At 38.4% G+C, this 27,318-nt stretch overlaps 1 protein-coding gene across 4 annotated transcripts in view; it reads right to left on the minus strand.

The window, feature by feature from the left end:
- The window catches only part of LOC137196683 (cilia- and flagella-associated protein 46), a 57,549-nt gene that overhangs the window by 21,276 nt on the left and 8,955 nt on the right, over positions 1 to 27,318 (minus strand). For 3 of the 4 annotated variants that reach the window (XM_067609453.1, XM_067609452.1, XM_067609451.1), the window contains exons 12-39: positions 27,067 to 27,292; positions 26,552 to 26,669; positions 24,598 to 24,727; positions 24,214 to 24,338; positions 23,716 to 23,834; positions 22,500 to 22,612; positions 20,837 to 21,049; positions 18,251 to 18,452; positions 15,911 to 16,060; positions 13,877 to 13,987; positions 12,904 to 13,085; positions 12,368 to 12,499; positions 12,094 to 12,259; positions 11,032 to 11,104; positions 10,580 to 10,715; positions 10,278 to 10,461; positions 9,740 to 9,893; positions 8,602 to 8,825; positions 8,356 to 8,478; positions 7,876 to 8,037; positions 7,472 to 7,620; positions 5,567 to 5,665; positions 5,442 to 5,493; positions 2,768 to 2,920; positions 2,250 to 2,450; positions 2,054 to 2,160; positions 1,630 to 1,812; positions 789 to 927 (exon numbers count right to left, since the gene is read on the minus strand). In XM_067609453.1, the coding sequence (XP_067465554.1) occupies positions 789 to 927; positions 1,630 to 1,812; positions 2,054 to 2,160; positions 2,250 to 2,450; positions 2,768 to 2,920; positions 5,442 to 5,493; positions 5,567 to 5,665; positions 7,472 to 7,620; positions 7,876 to 8,037; positions 8,356 to 8,478; positions 8,602 to 8,825; positions 9,740 to 9,893; positions 10,278 to 10,461; positions 10,580 to 10,715; positions 11,032 to 11,104; positions 12,094 to 12,259; positions 12,368 to 12,499; positions 12,904 to 13,085; positions 13,877 to 13,987; positions 15,911 to 16,060; positions 18,251 to 18,452; positions 20,837 to 21,049; positions 22,500 to 22,612; positions 23,716 to 23,834; positions 24,214 to 24,338; positions 24,598 to 24,727; positions 26,552 to 26,669; positions 27,067 to 27,292 (4,126 nt within the window). The remainder of the gene's footprint in view (positions 1 to 788; positions 928 to 1,629; positions 1,813 to 2,053; positions 2,161 to 2,249; positions 2,451 to 2,767; positions 2,921 to 5,441; positions 5,494 to 5,566; positions 5,666 to 7,471; positions 7,621 to 7,875; positions 8,038 to 8,355; positions 8,479 to 8,601; positions 8,826 to 9,739; positions 9,894 to 10,277; positions 10,462 to 10,579; positions 10,716 to 11,031; positions 11,105 to 12,093; positions 12,260 to 12,367; positions 12,500 to 12,903; positions 13,086 to 13,876; positions 13,988 to 15,910; positions 16,061 to 18,250; positions 18,453 to 20,836; positions 21,050 to 22,499; positions 22,613 to 23,715; positions 23,835 to 24,213; positions 24,339 to 24,597; positions 24,728 to 26,551; positions 26,670 to 27,066; positions 27,293 to 27,318) is intronic. The other variant, XM_067609454.1, reaches the window with a different exon arrangement.

Here is a 27,318-nt window from a genome sequence, read left to right on the forward strand (position 1 = left end):
AACAGGTGTGAAAGTCATGATTCTTTCATAATTCCATCAACATGCAAATCAAGGTTGCAGCCAGTGTTATGCCAGTCTATCTCTGGCACTGACGCCCTCAGATAACCTCATTTGTATAAGAGCTTGTAGTGTTTGGATCAAATATGATTCTAACACCCATCTGTGGTTGACAAGTTAAAGTAATCAAGGCTTTATCTGTTTTTGTCAGAACATTGTTTGCCTGTGGTCTGATATAAACAGCAACACACACATAACACACAAATAATCAGCTGAGATATCACACAGCCAGGAATCCAAGATTATGACAGTGGCACAACAGGGACCTAATAACTTCACGCAGCCACTAAATTGGGATTTCATAAATTACATTCTTTAGGAAATAAATGTGTGGATAGCACAACCAAAATCTCTCTGTCATTTAGCCATAAACAAGGCTTTTCACAAGAAAATCCTCTCTTCTCTAAACACTGGAAGACATGCTCAGATACTTCTCTAAATAGGATCACAAATTTTGCCATCTGGCCATGATCTTAATGTGCCAACGATTTCAGACAGCTTTAGTCAAGCAAATGTAATTTCCACAGTTGTGAACAGTTTTTTTTTGTTTTTATTTTATTTTAACCAGCTGTTTCTGCTGATCAGTATGCTTAAAAGAAAGTTATGTAGACTGGCTGTGATTAGTTAAAAGTGTATATAACAGAAAACACAAAAAAGATAAAATGCCTCCCGAGGTTTTCAAGAAGGCATCCTCACAAAGAAAGATGGATTTATGTGTGTGCTTCATTTACCTCCTCCTGAGCGGGGAGCAGGCCCTGAGCATTCAGCACTACGTGTTCCTGCTCCATGATCGCAAACTGAATGTGGGAGAGGCCATCGAGCAGGAAGCGCCATTTCTCCTGTGTATCAGTAGTACAGTTGGCTAGGACTCTTCAGAGGAGTAGTGTAGGATAAAGATTGACCAAGGTAGAGAACACAAAGAATGGTTTTGTCAGTGAGACAGCAACAGAGTAAAACAGTATAGTATATGAGCCTATATTGTGAGTGAGGCAGTTGTAGGTGAAAAAGTAGAGTGCAATCACATTTTAGTCTGGCTTTCATGTGCTTATGACTTTCAAGATTTACCTGCAAAAAACCATTAACATGAACTCAGGTAGAGTAAAACAAATAAATGTCAGACGGTATGGTTTACAGAATATTCAATTTGCAATTACAGTAACACTTGACAAATATTCAATAAATGGTTTATAACACACTATAATGTGGTTATAATCAGATAGATTTTTATTGCACATTTTAAATGTTAATTAATGTACAGTATTTGTCAGAAATTAATTACTTCTCCTATAATAGAACATATAGGAGAAGCATATTTTATTTTATAACAGATTGTGAAAGTGTCATTCATTATCATACTAACATCCTCTACTTATTGGTGCCCACAGGAGGGTTATAGTTGCTGGCAAATACATTAATAAACATTTATATCTGCTGATAATACATTATAGTGTGTTATAACAAATGCATTAAATGCTTGTATGCTGTTTATAAATGTCAACTAGAGGGACTTAAGTGAAGTGTTGCCGCAATAACAATTAAATCCAGGTTTGGAGTCACTCCAGACTGACTAACCTCAGACCACGTGCACACTCTGCATTGCTCTTTGCAGCCTGTTCTCTGTAGTTGAGTTTAGTGAAACCACTGGCACACTGTTTGAGTTTATCACAGGCAGCTATTAGCCTCTGGACAGCCTCTGTGCAGTGCGTCTCTCCAGGTTCAGTATCACCAGTGGCACGTATACATTCAATGGCACCCCTGGAACAAACCACAAATTTCATTAAAAGAATCATCTCCTAGGGCTCACTTTTCAAAAGGTTGTTATGTGATGAGATCTCAAATAAGTGTCAAATACTGTATTGCCAATGATTAATCTCTAGGTTCCTTTAGCAAAGTAAAAGACATTTTTAACACAACGTAGTACAGTACTAAAGGTCAGCTACACCTTTAAAATGTGACACAAGATTTAGCAGGTTTAAACACAGAAGGGTGACATTACCTCATCTCTAATGATGTGATCAAGAATGTGAGTTCTGGGAGTCTGTTTACACGCTGCTCCAGAACCTGTTTTAGAGCCCCACAGCCTTGTTTTATAATCTGATCAGTCTGTAAAAGAAAATAATGATGATAGAAATTGTGTTTTTAAAACAACATTAGGGACAGTTCACTGAAGAAGGATGGTAGTTATTCTATACCTTGGTTTGTGCATCCTGGTCTCTCTGGCCTACTACAGCTCTGACCTTAGTGAGAGTGAGCTGGTACCAGAACTCCTCATCCCCTCCCAGGGCTTGGGCCTTATCCAGCAAGATCAGAGCTTGGGCATAGTTCTGCTCTTCACAAGCCAAAGTGGCCAGACTGAGCAAACTTCTTGCCATGGCAATCTGGTCTCCAAGCTCCTGAACAGAGGGAATTTGAAATAGAGAGTCATAATTGAGTAATATTAGCAGAACCAATGTTTAAATAGTTCTAATCTTTTAATGGCCATATATTATTGACCAGTACAGTAAGTATCAACAGTAAATTTTAAGTTGACACTTTCTTTCATACAACTAGAATAAACATTTGTCAGCAGATGTGTGAAATTGTTCGGTCTGGTATGCCAAGTTAGTAAAACAATATATGTTGTTTAAATACAATGTTAGCAAGATTGATCACTCAAATTCTACTTTACTATCAGATTCTGACATTATAGTCTTGTTCTCCTTCAACTCACCACAGCCACCAAGTGGGACTCTGCCAGGAGCTTTCTGGCTGGTTGATAGAGCCCCATGCTGAGGCAAACCTCAGCTTTGTCTAGCCAAATGTCCTGAGCACACACATCCAAACTCTGTCTCCAAGACCCAGCCTTTTCATCCATCTCAGCTTTCTGGAAAATCACCAGCGTTATCAACAACTCATTGTTTTCAGAGATTATTCAAAATACAAACAGAAAATTATTTTTGAATCCTTTCAATTGTTAACAGCCTTTTACTATTTATAATCAACTACCAAGAAACTGAGTCCAAATCTGTGCAGCCAAGGCATCCTGTACTGTATGTTCCCTGTTAGGATCTAAACTGTGTTCACATAGACCAATTGTTGGTCTGTATGATGCGAGATGAGTCTTGTAGATTTTAATATGGAATTCACAAATTTACACACATTTATAGGATAATTTATAAGCCGAAGGACAAGAAAATGTGTAACTATAATAACCATTAAAAACATGATCATCAAGTCAAGTCAACTTTATTTATACAGCACCAAACCACAACAGAAGTTATCTCAGTTATCTCACTTTTCACATAGAGCAGGTCTAGACTGTACTCTTTATTTAATTTACAGAGAGCCAACATTCCTCCATGAGCAAGCACTTGGCCACAGCAACAAAGAAAAACTCCCCTTTAACGGGAAGAAAAGCCTCAACAGCCAAAATAATTATGTATGTGTACTTGCTCTCTAACACTCTTCTCTTTAATAGGCACATGAACACACACACACACACACACACACATAAAGAGCCTGACTCTGCAAAATGTTTACTTTACTGAAAATGCATTTGCTGACTTGCCTCAAACTGGACTTGTATCATTACATTTTATTTTATTGATAAACAACTTAACTATAAATCTGAGACCAAAATTAATATTTAAAAATAACATATCATAGACTGTCACAATAAACATTACAATAAAATAAATGTATAGAAGCTTTATAGAGTTTCATGACATCATCTCAAAAACTTCTATTTTTCTTATGTTTCATTCAACTCCTGAACTTATGGCCAGATCTTTGACATGACATCAGAGCTCACCTGAGAGGCTGCAGATCACCTGTCTGTGTCTCTGTGCTGCTGTGTGTCTCTTTTCATGATAAAATGATAGCTGACAGTCACAAACCGATCAGATTCAGCTTATAAATAATGTTCATGTCTTAATGACACATATGCAGTAATAACTCTGCTCCTGATCCACTCATGGAAAAGTGGAGAGATGGCATTAAATAGTAATAATAGTAGTATTTCTCCCACTAATGTCAAAGATGAATGTTTGGACTGATCACAGAACATTCTTATTTACTAAGCTCAGCTGTTACTGAAACTTTGGTTTTTCTTTAAAAAGGATCAGATGTCTTAGTTTGCTTTTTGGAGGAATTTTCACCAACAGTAATAAAGTTATTTAATTTAACAGCATCTCTGAGCAGCGATCACAAATTAGCTAACAACACCTAACGCCTGAAATTAAATATAATAGCAAATGATGTAAGTTTTGTCCTGTGAAGTCGTGTTCAATTCTGTGACGTTAAGAACGTTTATAAATACTAATCACTTCAGATTCTCCACCTCACTGACTCCACTACTGCTGCTGCTGCTGCCAGTAATATAAAGTGAATACTGCATAGATCTAAGTGTGCAGAAATCTATCTCATCAAGTTTGGATTCATTGATTTTTCCAGCACTTTACAAGGACTTAGCCGGGTGGAGTGGTGGAATGGTACAACAACTCTTTTTGGAGAAAAACAGGCAAATAACAAATTTTAGGCTCATAACAATATAACTTTTGCTATTTTGTTTAGCCAAATGAAAGTAGTTTATTCTCTTATATCAATTGCAAGGTTATTAAATGGATGGCACTCACTCTAACTGACATAGATGGCAATCTGTTAATACTAGCTCATTGAAAGCAAAAGTCATCAAAACCCTGTTTCACTGATCATCATCATCATCCATCTCATCTTCAATCTCCACCTCATCCTCTTCCCCCTCATCATCATCACTGACGACACGAGCAGCCAACATGTAATAAGAGATGGGGGCAGAATTGGTCCACATTGATGACTTTTGCCGTCAATTAGCTAGTATTATCAGATTGCCATCTATATCAGTTAGAGTGATTGCCATCCATTTAATAACCTTGTAATTAATATAAGAGAATATAAAGAGTGGTTGTACCATGTCACCATGTCGTGACCTTTCCATTTGATTCCTGGTCAAAATTATGTGAAAAAACGGGTTCATTTGTCTTTGTATATTGTCTGGTTCAGGAGTTATGAAAATCTACGTTTTTAGTCATTTGCGTGGACAGCAATTCAAGACGGCTGCCAGACAAACCCCATGAACCATTAGTTGACCTTGGCAACATGAAAAATTCTTAAGTAGACACCATTAGGGCCCTAAAATAACAGGTTACAACAAAATGTCATGCAAGTACATGGGAACCTATTTCCCCTGATGGACTATAGGGACATGTCCCTACCGTCCATACCCAAATCTACACCCATGCTGCCTGTCATTCTCTAAACTGTAATAAAACTAGAGTGAACAAGTTTTCAATTTTATTTCTTTCTCTTCAATTATTCTCTTCATAAAAAATAAAAGCATAGATTTATTTTGTAAGAAGCAGTCTAACCTGATTGTGAAGTTTTCTCCTCTCTTGTGAAAGAGCCATGGCTTTGTGGGACCTGCAGTCATAATATGTCATATCATAAGTCATTAAAGTACAAATATTAAATCTTCATAGCTGAGGTTACGTACCCCATTTGTTCTTGTTCTTGGATTCTACTTAGATTCAGGAGCTTCTCATGATATGGTGAATGAGTCTCCATGCCCAGCAGATAGCAGGTCCTCACAATTCTAATTGGGAGAAGAGAAGAGCAGAAGAGACACAGAGAGTCACCATTGAGTAGTAAACAAATTTTTTTAAACGTCTAGCCAGGGGTCAAAACAATTAGCTTTAATTAATCTGATCCCATCTATCCTTCCACTCTCTCTTTGTCAAACTAATGGTAAATAATGGCCATACAGGATGATGCTCATCAGTCTCCCAGTTGCCTGTGTAGGGCTCCAGAACTAACAGCGTAGAAAATGTGTTTGGGACAAACACAGATCTTCCCCAGGACGCCTCCGGAACAGAAGGGATTTTATATTTATTTATTTATTTTAAACTATTGCTTAGCAAATGACAAACTGAACTGAGCATTGACTACAACAGAGCACATCTTCTCATGCTGTTACTATAGTTACTACTGATGCATGGATTGCGGATCAGGCAGGTCAGGTGTCATAAAAATTAACATTCTGATTAATAGAAGATGGGTCATGGGTGGAGAAATGATACATGATTAATGAGAAAAATATTAATTACATACTCTAAAATGTGAGTCAGCAGCGAGCAGAGCAGAGCTACAGAGCCGCAGAGCTGTGGTCTGCTGCTGCTCTACAGCAGACAGCTTCATTTTTCATCAGGCACCAATTACAGACTCACAACTAAGCAAATTAAACTAACTATGGGGAATACTAAGAAATATACAGACACTAATAACGATTATACAAGAGAGATTGCTGCAACAGGCAGTATACATAGTAGGCTGAATAAATATGAAACTGTGCTGCAAAGGCATAGTTCACTATGGAAATGTTAACAATTACTGAAAGCAGCATCTCTAATATTTAAATATTTATAATTTTATCGTTAAAGAAAACACTCATACATCAACAGGGGCAGATTTAGTGATTTGAGGGCTCCAAGCAAACTCTGCCTTACTTTCACCCTTTCTCTAACTGGGAATGTTTCAAATCTGTTTTCTTTAGTAAAGCTATTAATATCCCACAGTAAAAAGGACTGTAAAAGTAAAAGGCCTGCATTCAAAGTTTTACTTAAAAGTGAAGAGTGAAATGTGGTGTTTTCAGCACAATGTACTTAAAATTACTTAACCAGTGATCAAGGTGGAGCTTTTGATTCTAACCATTTCATATCATTTCATATCATCATTTGTGAGTAAAATCTGAATCTGTAATGTAACCAGTAACATTTATCTGTCAGGTAAATGTAGTGATATAATGTTTTCCTCTGAAGTAGAAGTATACAGGTGCATATTTTTAAGTTCTTCGGGGGCTATTTGTAAGTTATTTTGGTGTATAATGAGTTAGAATAGTAACATAATTAAATATTTTTCATATCTAAACATCATAACAAATCTATAGCTGTTTGGGGCCCTTTTAGTTGGGGGCCCCAGGCAGACACAGAATTTTTCCCAAATTCTGTGTTCTCCTATTTACTTTTTCTTAATTCTGTTTTTTATAGTTTACAGATAACTTTTCAGTTTTGTTTTAAACCCATTTCTTTGAATTGAGCACAATCAATATAATCATTTATTTCCTCAAAATTTTAATGGTGTTTTTATTATGCTACTAACAACTAACAACTATAGACGATAATAACAAAGTAAAGAAACAATGTTTGATTTTGGGACAGTTTACATTCACTTCAGGACAGTTAAAATTGTTTTTCAGGACGGCCCCGGGACAGCGGTGAAAAAGTTAGTCTGGAGACCTGTGCCTGTACTAACCTTGGTTTTGACAAGTTAAAAAAATCTGCCTTTTCATATGTGACTTTAGCCAGACCTATCTGAGTCTCAGTATAAGAAATACACAAAGTACCTGAGTCGGTAGAGGTCAGAGAGGCTCCTCCTGTCCAAGAGGTCATGAGCAAAGGCCTCAGCTAGGTGCAGTATGGGCAGCGTCAGGTGGCTGAGTGAGAGCGAGTGCAGTTCCTTTTCCAGCAGGTTCAGATAAAACAGGCTCTGAGTCTATAGCCAAGCATATGAGAAAAAAAAGAAATAAAAATCTGATATTTACAGGAAAGATTAAATGATAAGACACCCAAATTAATGTACATATTAATACTATCCAATGTCCAAAATGAGAGACTGTCAGTGCAATAGTTGATACTTTTAGCAGCTGAGCCTTTGATCCTATATAGCCAATAGAAAAAATCCCACCTATGTTGAAAACAAATCAGAGACCACTTCATATAAATGTGAAGGAGACGCATGTAGCCTTGCCTGCTTTGTAATGCTGTGTATATTGATACACTGGGGGTTGCTGTTGGTTCTGAATATCTCCCTGGCCTGATCAGGACAGACGTATCGAGCCCAGTCCCCCGGGGTGGAAGGAAGTGCCTGATCCAAGACAACAGGTTTAGGTTTCTCATCAGCAGGTGGAGGCTGGTCAAACAGATGAGAAAGGGAATTGATATTTTCTATTGTGCTGTTATTACTAATGTGCAGTCACTTAAAATGAAGAAAAATTAATTAAAGATCAGTAAATACAAATACTACATGTCAAGGATATTTTTATTGCCCCAAATAGTTAATATAAATAATATGCAAATTTTCCGTGTTGTGTCATGTATTATCAGGTGCTATGTGTTCATTTGAAACTTGCTTACCCTGAAACTGCATGATTCATGGGTAACTGCATGATTCTTTAAAAGTAAAGAACTCCTACTATACTGATTGTTATACACTTGCAGTAAGACCTACATCTTTCACTTTTTTGCCTTTGCCCTTGTCTTTGCCTTTTTTGGAACCAGCAGAGGGAGGAGGTTGGGATGGCTGACTCTTTGCCAACTCACTGGAAATCTCACAAACCACTGCCATGGACACCTGCAGAGTGACACACAGAGCACACAGACGCATGTTCCACATTCAACTCAAGCATGGTTTGCATTTGAAGAACAGAAGACTCTTCTGTATTAATTGGGCAATGCAGAAGCAAAGATGCCATACCTGCCATATTAGGAGTACAAAGGTGTATGCTCTGAGTAGGTTAAGCTGGTGCTCAGGTGAAGTTCTGTCTGCCATGACAGCCAGCAGAGTGTGTGCTCGTACCAAGCTGTCAAGGCGCTGCACCTCCCTCAGATTAGACAAGCTTTGTGTGAATGACAATCCCTGGACTCCTACCAGGGACTCACATTTCACTGAGCTTGTATTCCTGTTTTCTGACTTGTCCTCTAGAGGGAAAATATACATTATGTAATTTACTGTGACAAAAAGGAAAGAGGACAGATATAAATAATAACCTGAAAGTATAATTGGTCATATACTGTAGAAAAACATAGAGAAAAAAATATTTATACTATATTGGCCTGTTTATATCACATTTGCTAGCAGAATTGATTTTTTAATCTGTACACATCAAGCTTCCAGCTTTTGTAGAGAGAACACCTTTCCTACATTATCTCGGTGAGATAATTTAGACCCTCCACTAAAACAAAATTGCACTTCTTTCTCTTTTTGACTGATCTCTGTAATAAGCTTCCACTTCTTTTATTTGGATGTTCAGTTTGTCTCTCAGGGAATATCTAATGGGCTCATAGCAGGAAATTAAAGAGACTGCTCACAGTAATCTTTTAGAAAGTGTTATGCTATTCTTAGTGGGTACCCACATGGGGCCTTGAGGAGTCTGTCTCTTTGTCTGGTCAGATCTTTGTCCTCTGAACAATATGTGCTTGGTTTAATGTTTACACATAGTAATAATTGAAGCAAATGTAGATACACTAAATCTCATTGCTGCAACTATCAAAAAGCTGTGGCACAACCCTTTTTCCTGATCAGATGTTATTTCCCTTTGACTAACACAGTGAAAACACAGTGCTTTGCTGTAAAACATCAGGAATGATCTTAAATAAAAGTATAAAGGCACGTTCACACCCGTGCAACCACACACACAAACCGAACCCATATGGCAGAGGGCCCCTGAGAAATCTGCATTCCACGCTTAGTCACCTCATGGGGAATTCTAACAATCTGTTCATTCTCTCAGTTTCAGAGTTTAGGGTGCACAGAGGCATAATTAACAGAACTATCTAGTCATTCACACAGTTGTGCCATGATACAATGAACAAGATGAGCCAATAAGTTCTACCTGGACCTTCTTCCTGTTTTGTTTCCAAGTGCAGAAGGATGTCTATGGCCCACTGAACCTGGTGTTGAGCATTTGCTTTGGGGAAGTTGTGACAGTACAGCCACTCTCCAAACTCCAGCAGGAGGCTGACCTTCTGACACTGAGTCTCTGCACTCTGTTCACAGATGTCATCAAAACAAAAAAGTAAAGAAAAAAAAATTAAGTTGTCTTTTTAAAACATTTTTCTTTTGCTTTATACAGCAGTTTACAGTTTTGAGGAGAGGTGATATGGGTTAATACAGGCATTCTATCCTTTTCAAGGCTGCAGCAACAGAGGTTGTTGGAAAGTAGCTGTAATGACATTACTGCTTCACAAGATGGTGCTAGAGCCTCATTCCTGCTTTTGGATACAGCCATAATACAACACAGGAAAAAAATTATATGTTTAAGGATTAGAATTCCCCAAATGACAAATTATAACGTGATCTGTCTGTTTTAATTTGCAGAAGCATCTGCTCTTGGTAATAATATGAAAATGGTGCAAGAACAGAGGTATTACCAAGAGAGAGGTGATAGATTTCTGGTAGTAGGTCAGCTGTTGGGTTATATTGCTGGCACACAGTGCCGCCCGGTGCCACATAAATGAACAGCACTGCTCTCCCTCATGTTGTAACTTCTGCATGTCCATCAGTACGCTTTCCCCCAGTCGCGCCTTCACCTCTATACGATGTTTCAGCAGAGGTCTGATAAAACAAAGAAAACAATAAGATGTATTTTGTCTTTCTTCTGTATGTATCTACCTTGTCTGATACCTCTCATCTCCTTCACCCAGTCCTCATTGTGTTATCTGCTTTTACTCACAGCCGGTGTCTGGTGTGAGGCAGGTCTCCAATAGCTTTATCCAGCAGCCGCAGGGCACCCTTCCAGTCTGCTCTATCAATGTGGATGTGGAGCAACAAACTGTAAATTTCTACTTTCAGGATCAGGTCCCCTTCTTCTACTCACAGAGGCACACACACAAAAACACATAATTAGACCATTGATCTGTAATTCAATGTAAGCAAGTATGTTGATAATGTAGTTATAAATGTAGATCTAAGAAATTAAACTGTCAAAATAGACCATCCATATGCAAATAACACATGCCCCAAAGTGTAATTGTTTATCCATGAATAAATACAATTTTTAATGCCATGCACTATTTACAGTATAGAGGTACAGAGGAAAAATGCAAAATGGTGTGTAAATTGCCTCAAAAAATGGAAAGTAACCACTTTACAATTGAACCCTTTCAGGGTCCTTTTAGCACTCACTTGATGCTTCAAGTTTTGAACTCCCAAGACGAAGTGCTGTCAAGGTCAGCAAGCCTTTCACTTTGCCATGTTTCTGGAATAGAAGGGGAAAAAGATTAATATTTAAGTCGCTACGAGAGTGATAGGAGAATGTTGCGGTCGTTGTGGATGGTTGATCATAGTGAAAGCTCACTGATGTACAAGATACATTACCATCTGACTTTGCCCTGTATGTGACCTTGCCCCCTTATCTTTAAAGCCCCTTTTACACTCAGTGGCTGAACATTACTGGGTTTAGTTTTCCAGGTGAGGTACTGTCACTGCTGAAGAACGGTGTCAAGTTGGAAAAAAACATCACAGATGAAAATCATTCTGAATTCTCACATACGCTGTCTTTAATTATGGATTTTAAGTTATTTTGCAGTTGAACTACTGTTTAGCCCCCTGGCTGGATTGCTGTCCACAAGGCAGCACTGGGGAGATGTGTTCTCACTCTGGAGCACACCAACAAGTTCTCCCCTGTAGCACCCTCACAACATTTTTTCCATCAATTTCATCATTAATTAAATACAACAAAGTAGTGTTTGAGAACTCTGCTGCCTATTTTACTCAGTTTTATAGCAACCAAACTAATGTAGCTCAAAAAATAAAATAAAATAAAATAAAATATAGGACAAAATAGAAAATTAAAAAAGGACAGGAAAGGTAGGTTCTGGCTGTCCTTTGATTTTGTTACTAATACCCTTTTTGGCTGACATTTTGTCCTGTCAGCAGTTGGCATGACTAAACATCGAACGTTTCAGGCAAGACTTGTCTGATGCTGTGATAAGAGTTAATGTTAATGCTGTGATAAGAGTTAATGTTGTCCTTACAGTGCATAATTGCATGGGGCTGGACCATTACCCATTGCAGAGGGGGGGACTGTGTGTTTGGAGGAAGAGTTATGGAAATCTTACCAGGCCTTGAGTAACTATCATAAAAAAAATCAACTCAGGCCCCTGCTCACACATGATGCCAAGATGAAAGATTGCTAGAACATACAGTCAAATATAGATTAAACATGTGATTAAATGTGGCTAATACATTTTTATGTTTAGTGTTGGTATGGACCAGTGCATTCAGAATCTTCTCCAGGGGCTCTTTGAGCTGGCATCTTTCCTCAGGAGTGTGTGTCAGAGGTAGACAAGTGTTCCAGTAATGCCTGGCAGCTGCTACACATAATGCTGGATTCTCAGCCTTCTCTGCATAGCTACGGATAAGAGAAGATAGCAAGCAGATATAAGATTGCTACATGTCAGAGAAAGCAGGTTAAGAATGTTTTTGGAAAACTGGAAAACTGAAAAACTGTGGACAGCACCTGACACTGAACAGAAGCATGTTCATAGCCTCTCTGTAACTTTGCAGATCTCCACTGGACTCATGGATTAAGCTCAAACCGCTCATACAGGCTGCACTGCTCAGCATCTCATTCACTGCAGGCAGGCCATACCTAGGGATACGAAGAAATGCTTTAGTTATCAGTCAATCAATCAGTCCATCAAACCAAATGTAATACTGATACCCTAGGAAAACCTGAAACTTTACAACTCAATTTAAACTTTGCAACTTCAAGCAAAAACAAGAAAAGCAATGCTTGCTCATTGATATGAACTGCAATACTCTGGAATGTGCACAAGATGTCACCTGGCCCTCAGAGGGCTTTGCATGCAAATATCTCACCCACCCCTACCTGAGTGCTTTCCATAACAAAGCACACACATTCATATCAAATGCTCTTGCGTATTTTAAAGAATCAGACTAAAACAGACCGACTTTACAATATGGCAAATCCACCCAGCATTTCACAAATTCCATTAGTGTTCAAATACACTGTACTCATCCAATTACACTCACAAAACACAAGGCATGGTGTTGAGGCACTTTGCTGCTGCTTCTTCCAGCTGCAGAGCATTCTTGGTGCAGAGCAACACCAAGCTGTGGTCCTTGGCATAGTGACAGAAGGCAGCCAGCTGGCACCACACCTGCAACTCCACCACGGCATCATTCCAGCTGCATTCAGACGCCATGCTCACCAGCTATAGGTGAGGAGAGAAGAGAGGGAAGGAAAGGGAAGGAAAATGGAGGTGATGAGGGAAAAGGAAGGAGGGGAGGAGGGAGTGAGGGAAAAGACGTGAAAAAAAGGGAGTGTGGGAAAGGAGGTGCGGCAAGAAGGGAGGGAATGTGAGAAAACCCGGAGGTGTGAGTGACAAGGGGATAGGCAAAGAAAATGATGGAGCAGAGAAGATAAGAAGGAAGAAGAAGAAGAGAGGATTGGTAAGGGAAAAGAGAGGAGGAGGGAGTAGAGGAAGATTTTAAAAAGTGAAGGAAAGCAAGAGAAGAGAGAGCCACAGGCAGGGAGTAGGAGTGTAAAGGAAAAGTAGGAGGGAATCAGGGATGGAGAAGGAATGAGGATAATGAATGGGGCCATGCATGGGAAGAGTGGATGGAAAAGAAGAGAAGAGGAGCAAAAAATGGAGGAGAGAAGCAAGAAGTAAATGAAAATTAGGAGAAAGGAAGGGGGTAAGAAAAGAGAACCAAGGTGAGAAGGACGGATGAATGACAGAATGAAAGGAGATGTCAGTGAAGAAAAGGGACAAAGGGTCTTGTGTGTCAGAGAGAGCAGTTTTCAAAAAAAAAAAAAAAAAAAAGTACTACACAGGACAAACACAACTGATAATTGGCCTAAGCATGATAATCAAGACAGCTACAGTAATTTGAAGATATTGACACATGATGTGATGCGTAGGGCACATGGGTCATCTTGGCATCTGTTGTTGCCATCTGGGGCACAGCGACAGTAGGAAAACATGAACATAGAAGTACATACTGTGGAGAAGCTGGGAACAGAGAACTCCATATGCCTCGGGTTCCTATTGCACTGAAGCATCTCCACTCCAACCAGCACATGTGTCATCGCCAACACTTCCTCATTCTTACACTGCAAGAGGGGAAAAAGAACAATACTTAGTGAACATTTCAATGTAGTCCTCTGCTGAATATGCAGCAACCCCTTGTTTAATTATAGAAAAGACACATACACGTATTACTATTTGCTTATAAATTAAACATGAACCTGCAGTATGATTATCATATTGTATGTGGCCCAAATACTGGGGGAGATGGCCTCGTTGATAATGTATGATTTGCCATTGTGTGGAAAATGAGTTGATGAATGATTTATTGATTGCAATTAGAGATAAACCCCATTTATATTAACGTTGCATTTCTTCATTTGCATGGCAAGAAACAAACATCATTTAGCTGTGACTCAAAGCATATCAGACTGAAGGGACTTAATGAAGGGCGGGAAATTCTTGGCTGACAAATGGTCATGGGATTATGGTGACTAATCAAACAGTCCATTTAACTGACAAATTGTGTGAGAGCTCTCCCTACATTTCTGTCCCACTGTAAACGAGTAGAATCAGGAAATGTGACATCCGGACCTGATCACATACCAGTGGATACAATGCTGTTATGTGGATATGGTGGAAATAACACCTACAACATCAGAGAGATTATTAAAAATGTCAAGCATCATAAGCCTACAATATTATAAGCACATTATGGAGGAGCTGTGGATAGACCTTAATACAGGATATATTATGAATGTGACATGATGATGTTATGAAAGTTTCCATTGGTTTCTCAGGTATAGCATACATAGATTGAAAAAGAATATAACTGCATTAAAAAGTATGGAAATAATTTGACTGTACTTCTTAATCCTCCTTTTTATATCCCATAATTTGCAATACATGAGGGTTTCTGTTGTTTGTTGTTATTTTGAGCCAATTTTGTTTTCTCCATCGTTTTGATGCTCTTCTGCTGTGCTCTAAAAATGCAAATGCAGTGATCAGCTAACTTTTGATTGTCTCTGCTTCTTTTCAGACAATTATCTTTACTTTTGACACAAATGAGTAGAGGTATGTGATTGGAAGAAGGTAAATATCTGTGGAGGGCCAACAGTTGTTTGTTACAATGTAAGCCTGTGAAACAAAATCAAAGCTCTCCTATTTCTCAGTGAAAGTGAGAATTTTTTTCAGTGTGGTCATGGAGAGATTCCAGTCACAAATCTCCAGTCCTGGAGACAATCACTGAGGTCATGCCATAGTCGGATTTGTCACACAAACTATTATACCTATGAAATCTGGTCAGGGAGAATATCACAGTAGGATTATTGTGGCCAGATGTGGAGCAGTAAACAGATGGCCTAAAATGCTTTGTTACTCTTATTTACAGTTTTTCACCATAAAGTGACAGCAGGTACAAAGTTTTATTTTGATGATGGTTGTTTTTCTTTTTGCTATCTTGACTGAGGAGTTTTTTTTATTTTATTTAATTTTATTTTATCTTACAGTATTGTCTTTTCAGACACCAGTCTGTGATTTTGTTGACTGTGTGAAGAGTTTTAACAACACAATAACTTTTGGAGCATGTATTTGCTCTTTTGGAAATTGAAACAGAGTTCTGGTGTTTGTATCATTATCTCTCAAAGCCAGGCTTTTGTTTCCAATATTGCATCAAGATACATGGAGAAAAACTCAAAGTAAAAGGTGCTGCAGAGACTATAAGTCAGTGTCTGTAATTCACTGATAATACACTGCATCCAAACAATTCTACCAAAAAACACTACCTTATTATGCCAGGTCTAGGTACAAAGCCACTGAGAACAACTATATATAGCTTGCTTATTTTGCATCATTTTCCGTTATGATTCTAACTGTAACCCTATGCACAATATGCCTGTATACTGACTACAGTGTAAAGTCATATGAACAGTGCTTTGAAATGTTGATAAGAACCCAAAACACTGATTAATAACCACTGATTGTTTTTGGGCTGATAGAGAGAATAGTACCTCATCATCTGTGTCCATCTTTGATCCAATCTGTTGTTGCAAGAGCCTTTTAAGCTGCACCCATGTGGTCACCACCTGTTTCCTCGCTGCGATGGGAACAGTCTCCCCTGAGATGTTGCAGTTGGACATGCGAAGGGCGTAATCACACAGCTTGGAGGAAGTGTGAAAACAAAACTGAGCATGAATTTCTTCAGCTGAAAGCGTATGGTGCAGTATCAGCAGTCTGAAAAGCTTGATGAGTAGAACTTGACACACAACATATTTCTGTCAGGATTTTGGATAATCCTAAATGATATTAAATATGTTTATGTGGATCAAAGGGTCTATTTAATACTGTAAAACGTGCTATGTATCTGTAAGATTCTGTAAGACTCTGCACACCTGAACTTTCTTTAGCCCAAGGCCTACTGCCAGCCTGTCAGCTGCAAGCATGACAGACATACACAGTAGACTTTCAGACAGTTCAGTATGGCTTTGTTCAAGTCAGACACTGTATCTGGCCTTACTTTACTGTAGACTATTAATAAAAAATTTATTGTACAGGGCGACTTTTAAGAAAGTCTTTCCTTCAGAAAGGAAAGATGGATAGATATGATGAAATTTAGTTAATAATTCACTGATTAAGAGACTTTCATCTGGACTTAAAGCTGATATTCATGGTAGCGCCTTTGAATAGAAAAAGAGAAAGGAAAAAGGATTTAATTGGCAACTGCAGCAGACAGAACAGAGAAATAAGACTTCAGCAGCACAAAGGCGTTATGTCATGAAAGCTACATGTAGATTAGTAATGTGTGTCAAAAGGGCAAGGAAAAGAACAAAATGTATTCTGAGAGCTCTTCAAGTTTTGTCTGTGATATCTGTCATGATATCATATGAAGGTGGAATAAGATTTCCTGAAAGGCATCATGCTCTTGATGTGCAGATATAAAACCTGGAAAATGTCTGTGTCTACGCTGAGAGCTTCAAATCAGCACCATGAACATCAGTTACAAACATATACACAAAATGGTTTTGTTCCTTTGTGTTATTGTCTATTATAGTGTCCCCCATAACCTTTTTGACATAATACTCTACCAAAGTATAGTTGCAAGTTCACTCATCAAGAGAAGGAATGGAGGAATAAAGGTTTACACATGTAATGGAGGGTGACATTAAGATTGTTTAGCTCCAAAACAACATGAGAAAAGCTTCCCATTTGTTCTACAAAAGAACTAAGTATCTGTAAGAAGCAGAAGCACATTCCTGATTGATAAAACTAAAAGAAAAGGTGTGAAAGATACAAAGCAAACTTTAAACTGTGATTTGAAAAGTGAAAAATTTACAACATTATGTCTGCCATGAAGTATCTGTGCGAAAGCTTACATTTTGAGTGTCTGAACACATCCTGCAAAGATTCAGTAAACTCCATTCAGAGATTATACATGCACACTCTCCTTTCAGAATCTCAACACACTCCGTTCAACTCCTGTCAGAGATTGCAATCTGTTCTTCAGTTCTGAATGCTGGGATTTCAACCATTGTTTTCACAGTGGAAAGTGTGAAACTGAAAAAAAAGCAACTCAGAGCACTCTGACTCATGGAGGGACGGCGTGTGCTGCAACATATTACAACTAATCAACAGATTTCCAAATACATTTGTTCTGATTATTTTGCATGTAATCTTTGCAATTTGTCTTATATGCAGCTCTCATAAAAGCTCCTGGTTGTTGGCGTTTACATGTCACATGATACATGGAGGCTTCTGAACCCTAATGTAGGATTATACAGTATCTTTTTGCATTCAACCTCATCTACCCTTCTTCAGCATTCATTTTTATATTCTACAGAAGTTTTGGACAGAATCAGCAAATGTGCAATTGTCACTCAAGTCTTTTCAGATTGTTTCTGTACAAGTAGCTTATTTATAGTTTTTTTAATAATCTTAATGCAAATATGGCGACATAAGTTGCTCTGGAAATGAATGGTGATATAAGGAGTTTTATTATACATGTATGGCAAGAGAGGGCATTCTAATGCAAATGTATAGTGAAGTGTGGAGATTTTATAAAAATATATGTGGTGTGAATTTTTTATTTTTATATATGATGACATCGGTAGTTTTTATGCACTTTGGGTGACATAGGAACATGATTTGGAGGAGGCTCAAACCTGTAAACCAAACAATCAATAAATAAAAAAAATGAAAAGAGATGAAAAGCTAATGCAACAATAAAGTAGAAGCTTTGACAAAACTGAAAGTAACAATTCTTCACAAATACTTCTATTACACTAATTAAATCATTTAGTCATACAAACGCCCACAAGGGTGCCACATGCTCCCACGTACACACACTGACATACCTCTAATGCTTTGCGGACATCCTGCAGGGCAGCAGGGTCTAAGAAAACACCCTGGACACTGGCAGCCTTTTCCATCCCTTTCTCACTTCTGTTTTTGCCCTTGTCTCCTGTCGGGGCTGGCTCACCGCTGTCTGGTCCACACAGAGGCTGGATCAACCCTCGGGCCACAGCATCACACAGCAGCACAAACAGAGCACGATTCCTGAGAAATACAACACAAAGAATGCTCCAAACTGACATTTTGTGGAAATATAAGGACTGAAAGTTGAGCTTGAAGGCCCAACATGTTTTTATCTTTTAGTTCTTTCTGAAAGTATAAAACTTTCTCACAGATTTGGACAGCAAATGTGAGTTTCCTTGGCCACATTGTTGCATGTGAATGTCACTGACTCCCAAAATTCACATAATTATTGCTACGCCCAAGGACAGTTTGGTCTGTTTTCATGAACATTCACAGCTTCATTCCATAGCCAAAAATAAGAGCCACACATAACCGTCTCTTATCCTCTGAGTGTGGTACAGTGCCATAGACAATGAATTTGCAAACATTTATGAATTTGCAATTTTTTAAAAGTCAACTTTGATAGTGTCTAACATGATTTTCTGAGGTGGACAAATGTAGATATTGCTGTCATCAGATGAAAAAGTAATCATTTTCAGGTTTCACCTGAGTTGAAGGACTGTGTAGTCCACTGTGGGTTAATTACTGCAGTGCTAAGGAAAGTCATTCAAAACCCACTGAGTAATTTAAAAAATGTACAGCCATGACTCATCACTCCTCACAAAGGACGTATGCGTCATGTTTCTTGAAATGTTGACATTTTGTGAATGAGTTTTCATCAAACACCTGTGATATTCCAGTTAAAGCTATAATATGTAACTATTCTGCATTAAAATGTCTAAAAACGACTAGACCAATGTTATATATTTTGTTGAGTTGTGTAATGACATTATCCCAAGTGTTTCCAACAAATTTCAAACCCAGAGAAATCCAGAATTTTAATCAAGGTAACGCTCCATTTCATTTGGTCGCCTGTCAATGGCGTCACATCCCTCTACCAAAGAGTATACACGCACAAGATGCATGCGTTGGTGTTGTGGGTGTCCACCAAAATGGTGTCTACAAAAGAGTATACACGTACTAGGCGTGTGGCCAAATCCAAATATGTTGTTCAGCAAAGCACAAATAGCGGGTTTTTTACAATTTTTTAAAAAATTATTTATTTTCCGGAAGAAAAAAAAACAAAACATGTCAAATACCAGCGCGCAGGTCGGTTACTTTACTATCTCAGTCTCTCTCCTCTGCTCCGCTCCCGGAGTTGGAAGTGTTCCCCAAAGATAAAGCTGAGCTACTGACACAAGCGAAGTGCTTACAAGAGACTCTCAAAAACCTGTTGTTCCCCCTCTCTTTTCCACAAAGTTAGGTTGTAAAAAATAGGCAATAAATGTAAATTGCAAAGCAATAATTGCCTTTGAAGTTCTTCCCTACACATTACATGGTGTGCTGTCTCTGTGTTATGGGTGTATAAATAGGTAGAGGTCTGCCTGCAATGAGGTGATGAGTAAAGTTTTAGCTCAGTAGTCGGCGCAGTCGTCTATGATCTGGGAGACTTGGGTTTGAGACCCAGTTTGGGGACCTCTTTTGTAAGATAGTTTACTCATAAATACTTATTTTAAAATTTAATATCCTAAAATTAGAAGCATAATAAAAACAAAAACACCTATTTCCTATTTTATTCAAATACAAATACAAATATAAATAATTTTTCTGCCTCAAAAAATACAGATACACTGCACATCCCTAATGCATACAAGATAATATGTCGGTGTTGTGGTTGTCCGCCAGAAACTGTCATAAATTGACTTTTCATCAGTTTTAAGACACATTTTTACAATAAACTTTTTAGATCTTGGTCGTTTTTAAGTATATATTTAACCGGATGAACAGTTTTAGTCATCGGACGTCTGGATCTTAAGTTATCAGAGAAACAAGCTGAGCAAACGTTAGCAGCAGCTCAGCTAGCAGCCCCTCCCGGACGTCCTGTGCCCACTAAGTGTGGGAGAAACACAAACTGCTTTATTCAGTGTTTTTACTGGTTTTAATCCCCATGTGCATTTGTTTTGGAGAGGAGGAAACCTCTGCGGATAATTAGGCTCCCAGTAAAAACATCCTGAATGATGAAAACTGTAGTAATCGTAACCAGGAGAAGCTGGTAGTTTAACAATGAACACAACAACTGCTATGATCCCACGCTACCTCACAATGTCTTTTGTTATTGTTTTGATTGAGAGACCCCTAGCGGCAGAAATTACATTTTGTGCATTCAAGACCTGTTTATAATAACACCAACAGCACCTGCACAAAATTAGTCTTTTATTCATTGCCAGTGGAGCAGCTTGGCTCTTTTTTTTACCATTGGACTGAAATACCAACTTTGTAAATACTCCAGCCCAAACAGTGAAAGTTATGGGTTGTGGGCAGGTGTCAGTGCTATATGTACATGTCAACAGCAAGAATAACTGCGACCTAACTACAGCAGCTCTACCATGCAATAAAAGCAGTACTAATTTAGAGACCAGGTCTACCCAGTGTATTCTGTCTTTCGGAGCATCTCCACCAGGCTCTGGAAGGTGGGAAGGAGGCGTTGGTACTCCCCAGCTGCCAGCAAGTGGTTACTGTAGTTCCACAGGTAAATGGCTGCATTTGCCGTCACCCACGGCTCCCTGATCTCCGCTCCGAGCTCTGCTGCCCGCAAGAAGTTGGAGGTGGCGTAGGCAGACAGGGCTTGGATCCAGTCTCTAGGTAAAAGAGGTAGAGAAGTACAGTAGAGAGCACAGAATGGAAAGAGAAAGTTATGTGTGTGAGAGAGAAAGATATTGAAGTATAATGCTACTATTTTTACATACATCGTTTAATTTGCTGAATAAAAGTGGAATGCTATTAGCCAAGTTTTACTGCATGACACACATTTTATTTTTTATTCATCCAGCCACCTGTGAATCATGGCAGGGCATAAGCAGAGTAATCCAGTAGTTATACTGCTGAATGTGATATGTAAGGTCAGTCTATGTACGTGCTGGATAAACCTTTTAAAATGATCCTGTTAAGAATCCTCCTCTGTTTTTTTATTCAACTCTGATTTCAATCCAGGGAGACTAGTTATTACTCTTTGCTTTATTATAGCACTCTTTATAAAACCTAGATTATATTTTTGGTTTAGACTCCATCTGGGTTTGATGTTCATTTATGAATGGCATAATTTATGATGAGCAAGATAACCCCCCTGACTCCCACAACACTGATTCTAGAAGTATGAAGTGGTGAGGAAATAGCTAATGATGAAACAGGTGATGAAATGTGTCTGGCCCTGGAGCTTTATGGCATACACTACATTTACTACATTGTGGTCTTTAACTTTTAAAGATAATCACAGCATTGATGTTTTAAACTTTGTTTCGTACTACATCAGTGGTGTGGAGATGATTTCAGATCCGATGTATAGTTTTGGTAGAGGAGATGAGGAAACAAAACCTGTCTTTCTCATCAGAATTTCTGACCAGTTATGCAAATATATTCACTTTAAAAGCATATTCACTGCCTGGTTTAGAGCGCCACAGACACTAAAGCACACATATGTTGTCCCTCCACTCTAACAGAATCTATTAAAAGCCACAGTTGGGCAAGTAAAGGTTTTGTAGACTTTGTATAATGCTATATCGCAGCTTAATTTACACATTATAAATTATAAATATTATATCAACTTTAGGAACATCAGATTTCAAACCATAGAAGACATTCTTGGAACAAATAGTGTGTTTTTTTTAATAAATTGAATGACTTTGTCAAAACTGTTTATCTAATGACAGCATGCCATAACAAAAGTAAAATTAAAATTAAATAAAAATGATAAAACATTGGAGGAAACATGGGTGTTGACAGCTACTTTTGTCTTTTGTTTTCTTGCTGTCTCCTATTGCTGCTATTGTATATAAATAGTATAATATTTATTTTAATAAATGTTACAATAGATCAAATATTCAATTGTTAAATATGGTCATGTAAAATTAAAAAAAAGTATCTCATACTAAACATTTTTACTTAAAATGAGAAAAATGTATTAAATCAGTGATAAAATTGAATAAGAGCAGATACAGATACTGCAAATAGACAAAATATATAGAAAACAGACACAAGATCTTTATTCTAGTTTTGGACGCTGCATGTGTGTGTGTGCTTATGTGTTTTCACCTGTAAATAATCCAGTCTGGATCCTCCTCAGACACACAAACCCCTCTCTCCTGTTGGGGGACAGCAGGGCTGTTGAGCTGCACCCCCTTGGTCTGCAGCTTTTGGATGGTGGCCTGAATAAGAGAGAGACCATTTATTTCTCAACCTCAAAAGATAATATTAAAGGTGACTTCCTATACTGACAACTCTATAATAAAAGGTGAAAAGAAGACCTCCCACAATGGGAATGGCAGTTTTCTAAAGCTGGAGCTGTAGCAGATCAAAGAAAAAAGAAATGACTTTGGAGCATTTTACTCCAGCGGCAGACATCTCAGGTAAGACATCAGGAACCTGTCTTCATCATCAGACTGAGAGGTAGATATGTTTTAATTAATTAACTATACGGAATTCTTAAAAAAAAATACCCATGTGTCATAGAACAAAGGGAGAGTTACATGAGAGGAGCACACAGAGAAGCTATAGTGTGAGTGTGTTTTGGCAAGGTCATCTAGTCACTGTGGAGAGTTATCTCCATTTTCTTCAAAGTGCTGTCAAGTTAACATCTCTATGGACTTAATAAAGACTTGGAGCTGGAGGCTTGATGGGAAGTGGGATTACACAATACGACAAGCTCATATGACAAGCACAATAATCTCTGACTCTGACCAATCAACATCTACCTCACGGGCTTGTTAAAAAACTCCCATAATGCATGTCTGCTACTGCAAGCAGTCTTGGTCTCTAATCTCATATTAAAATAAAGAGATAGCACCTCACTACAACAACATCTGCATCCAAATAACATTTGATAAAATGTGAATTTTGTCTTCCTAATGTGTTTGTTTGTCTTATACATAAGCATCAATAATGGAAAAGGGTCATAAAAAAGGCCAGGCAGACTGAGGTTTTTGTGTCTGACTAGATTATAACTGATTATTTGCCAGAGTATGATCCTCTTATGGACAAATGTGTTGTACCTTGACAATCCTCAGAAAAAATCATTGCACTGAACTTCTGCCCTCTTTTCATCAATAATGGATTGGGACAACAAAAAAAAGACATTACAGAACAAAGTCTCTGCACTCTATATTGATGGTTTTGTTGTTTTGTCTGCAAATAGCGAGTAAACTAACCAAGTTTATAGAAGTGATGTAAAAGCAATTTTAGTGGAATCCCACTTCAAGAACTTCAGTGTGTATGTGTGTGTTGAGTTGGAGGTATGAATTGGGGCAAATACCTCAGCACTGATGAAGTAAATTTCAGCCAAAAGGCGCAACAAGTTCCTCACGGAGCTTTGGCTTCCATCACAACCGTGAAGACACTCTGCACAGCTCTCTTCCTCTGAGCATCTACAGTCTGGATAGAATAGACAAAATCTGTGATATGAATTCTCTCAGTGACAGCAATCTTCTCCTTCTTGTATTTAGTCATTTAGTTAAGTAACACTGTCACTATTACTACTACCTACCTGTGTCTTTATTGCAACACCTAAAACCAATTATACCTCATGTAAATCACATCCATACTATATTATTGCAGATCTGATTTACATATGAACAATGAGATAAGATCATTTCATAATCCTGAAATATGAACAGAACAGTTCTATAAACTAGATTACACATCTACCTAGTCTGCCTGCGTTTTGTCCTCATATTACTCTAATATCCCTCTATCAGTTTTAAGAATATTTCTATTATTTTACAGTCAGTCTGAGGATCATTTATCATCTCACTGTCAGCCTTTGATATCTTCCATCTCCCATCATCATACAGCAAACAGAATCGACAAGCAGCTCGGCACACATCCCAAACTTCCTGTTTCCTGGCTGTCTTTACCAGTGTTGCCCACAACTTCACCCTTGAACAGCCAACAAAGAAAGAAGAGAGAGGACCAATATTATCAAAGATTCATTAGTATGTAATGCTCAATAAAAGCTTGGAGTTATAAATTCAACAAGGAATAAAAGGCTTATTATATAGGCAATTTTCCAACTGGGTTCCTGGGAAGCTTAACAACTAAAAATAATTACGAAGAAAACTTTAACCTGGAAAGAAGATAGACATAAAAAAGGCATCTACGTGTACGCATACACATACATGTGTAAATGTGCACACACCTCTCTGTGTTGTCTGTGTTCTCTGCTTGTCTAGCCAGGTGTCCATCCACCATCTGTACAGATGCAGAGTGATGCTGAGCCTCAGCAGAGAGCTGAGCTGCTGGTCCAGATCCAACACTGCCTACAGGAACTACACAATATTTGGAGTAAAATATACATAAGTTTATTAATGCTGTTCTGCATTTTCTCCAAATACTGAATCAATAACATATTCTAGCTATTATGCATAACAAAAACTCTAGTCATTTTGTTGCACAGCTTTAAGGCCTAATTTATAGAACATGGAAAAAAATCTGCACTCATATGTATAGCTTGAGTGTAATCCTTTTGAGGAAGTTACATAATTATCCCTATTATGCCATTTCCATGTAAGCATCAGGAAACATAACAAAGGGGCTACAGGAGTAAATGGCCCATTTCCAACGCTCTCAAACAGTGATGTCACTGGCTACAGTTCTATCAGAATAGACACATAAGAGTAAACAAAAAACAAAAAAGCATGTTTCAGATTTGTATTTAGATCTGCAGTTGTGTCAGCAGCACCAGGGGCATTCAAGCATTTGTTTTAGGGATTGGATTATGAAGAGAGGTCTGTGTCTGTGACTGCAATGTTGTTAAGAAGCAAAATGCTCCAGTGCGTGCGTACTCACCCTGAGAGTTCAGATACTCATGCACACACAATTACACACGCACTCATATGCACACACCTCTAATTGATGAACGTCTGCAGGACAGTAGAAAATTGCAGCAACATTACACACTGTAATTAATTAAATCTTCCAGCCTCAAGGGTTATTTGGTGTGCTGGCTTTGGAGCTCAGAACACAATGATCTGGGCGTCGCATGAGGTTTATAGGCAAAAACAAAAGTGCCTGTAGGGAGCAAAGGTTTTAACCCATGCCTGCAGAAGTCTCTCAGCTGTCAGAGGCAAGATCTTCTCTGCATCATTAGGACTGCTGAATGTTCATCTGATGCTGTGGACCAAGGAGTCTGGAATGAGTCTGAGATCAAAGGCTCTCTCCGAGCTCCACTTCATGATCCACTGCATACAGTCAATAGGATTTCACTATGAGTAACACTGGAATACACCCTGAAGCTGTTTCTCACACACTACCTTCAGCAGCAACAAAGTTTAACACTGCCATTAAAAGACCTTTGGAATGAGACACAAATTTAGATATGATAGCCCCCACGATACGACAGTGCCCACCAATTTTGCTCTGTGAAGTTCATTCAATTTAAACTCAAAATCTGCGTTTAATCTGCCTTTGTTGTATTTTTTACGAAGACTGAGGCTCCATGGCGTTGAGCAGAAAGTGATGTTACTATTCTATCAGGCTGAGTCATCCATGATGGGATAACTGCTGCTCATCGTTTGATGCTATAAAATAGTCAGACACTGTGTTCATTTGTTATTACAGCAGATTTTCTCTCTAAAAAGTTTTTAAAAATTTGATACAATCTGTACTCATTTTTCATTAATACATTTACTTTTTCTAACTTTACTAATTCTACACTTCTCCACAGATATGTTTGTGATGTGCTCACCTGTGATTTCTCTTTCCTACCACAACTTTCGTTTTTAATACAATTAAAAACGAAATTCTACAGAAGCACAGCAATTGCATCAACCCAAGTAAATCCAGGGAACACACAATCAGCCATAAATATCATATATGATCCTGCCATTTGCACATTCCTTCCTTAAATGTCTATGCATAAAGACGAGAAGGTGCACTTCTCTGCAATCAGATTATGTCTGAGATACGAGGGAAACTGACATTCAGGCTGATGCACCTGTTTGATAAATGAAATGCATCACTCCTCATGTAGAAGGCAAAGAGGCTTTGTAAATGTGCACATTTGTTTTGTATCTATTTATAAGTAAGAGATGTGTTAAGAGCACATCATCATGTCTAAGTGAAAACTGAAAGAAAGGAAGGGAAATCTGTACCTTTGGAGGTGTTGTCTGCATCCAGTACCATCTGGAAATAAGCAGGGGCCAAGAGTAGACCTACATCCACCAGGATGGGGCGACTGTCTGCATTATCTTCAGGCTTGATGTCCCTAGCCTGACAGAAAGAGAGAGAAGGTTTGGGATTTCAGTGTTAACTTGTAGCTGTAGGCTGCACTCTCAGGCACACAGATTCCAGGTGAAGCACCATACATTCAAAAAGACTGGTAACAATATTTTAAAGTTAAATAATTTTAATCTCATCGCACAACAATTACACTTACTGAATTCTTGTCTCATTAAAGCTGCACACAATTGTTTTAATTAACTTCAATACCCTGAAATCATACAACAACTCAGTTTTGAGGAATAGGAGGCTTTTTTCCTTCACTGTACTTATCGGCGATTGCAACTGATAAGCCAAGTTTGTTCTAACATAAAAAACTTGCCTTGTGCAGCTCTAAAGAACCATTATGTTTTGAATTGTTAGACTGTAACACAGAAGTGCTGAGAACCTGCTGCATAAGCATAGCCGCTTTATCCTCGGTCTGGGAGGGTGTTTGGTAGAGGGTCCCTCTGAGCTGCAGGAGGCGGAAAGCTGACGACAGGCTTTCCTGTTGTGTCCCATTATCCAACAGCATGGCTTTCTGAAGGTGAGTCAACGAAGCCTCAAGGCGTCCCTCCTCCTCTTCAATCACTGCCAACTCTGAGTGGACCTGACAGCGTGTTTCCAACAACATGCTGTTGATAATAACACATAAACATTT

The sequence above is a fragment of the Thunnus thynnus genome, chromosome 14 (genome assembly GCF_963924715.1).
Source record: "Thunnus thynnus chromosome 14, fThuThy2.1, whole genome shotgun sequence".
In the NCBI taxonomy this organism is placed as follows: Eukaryota; Metazoa; Chordata; class Actinopteri; order Scombriformes; family Scombridae; genus Thunnus; species Thunnus thynnus.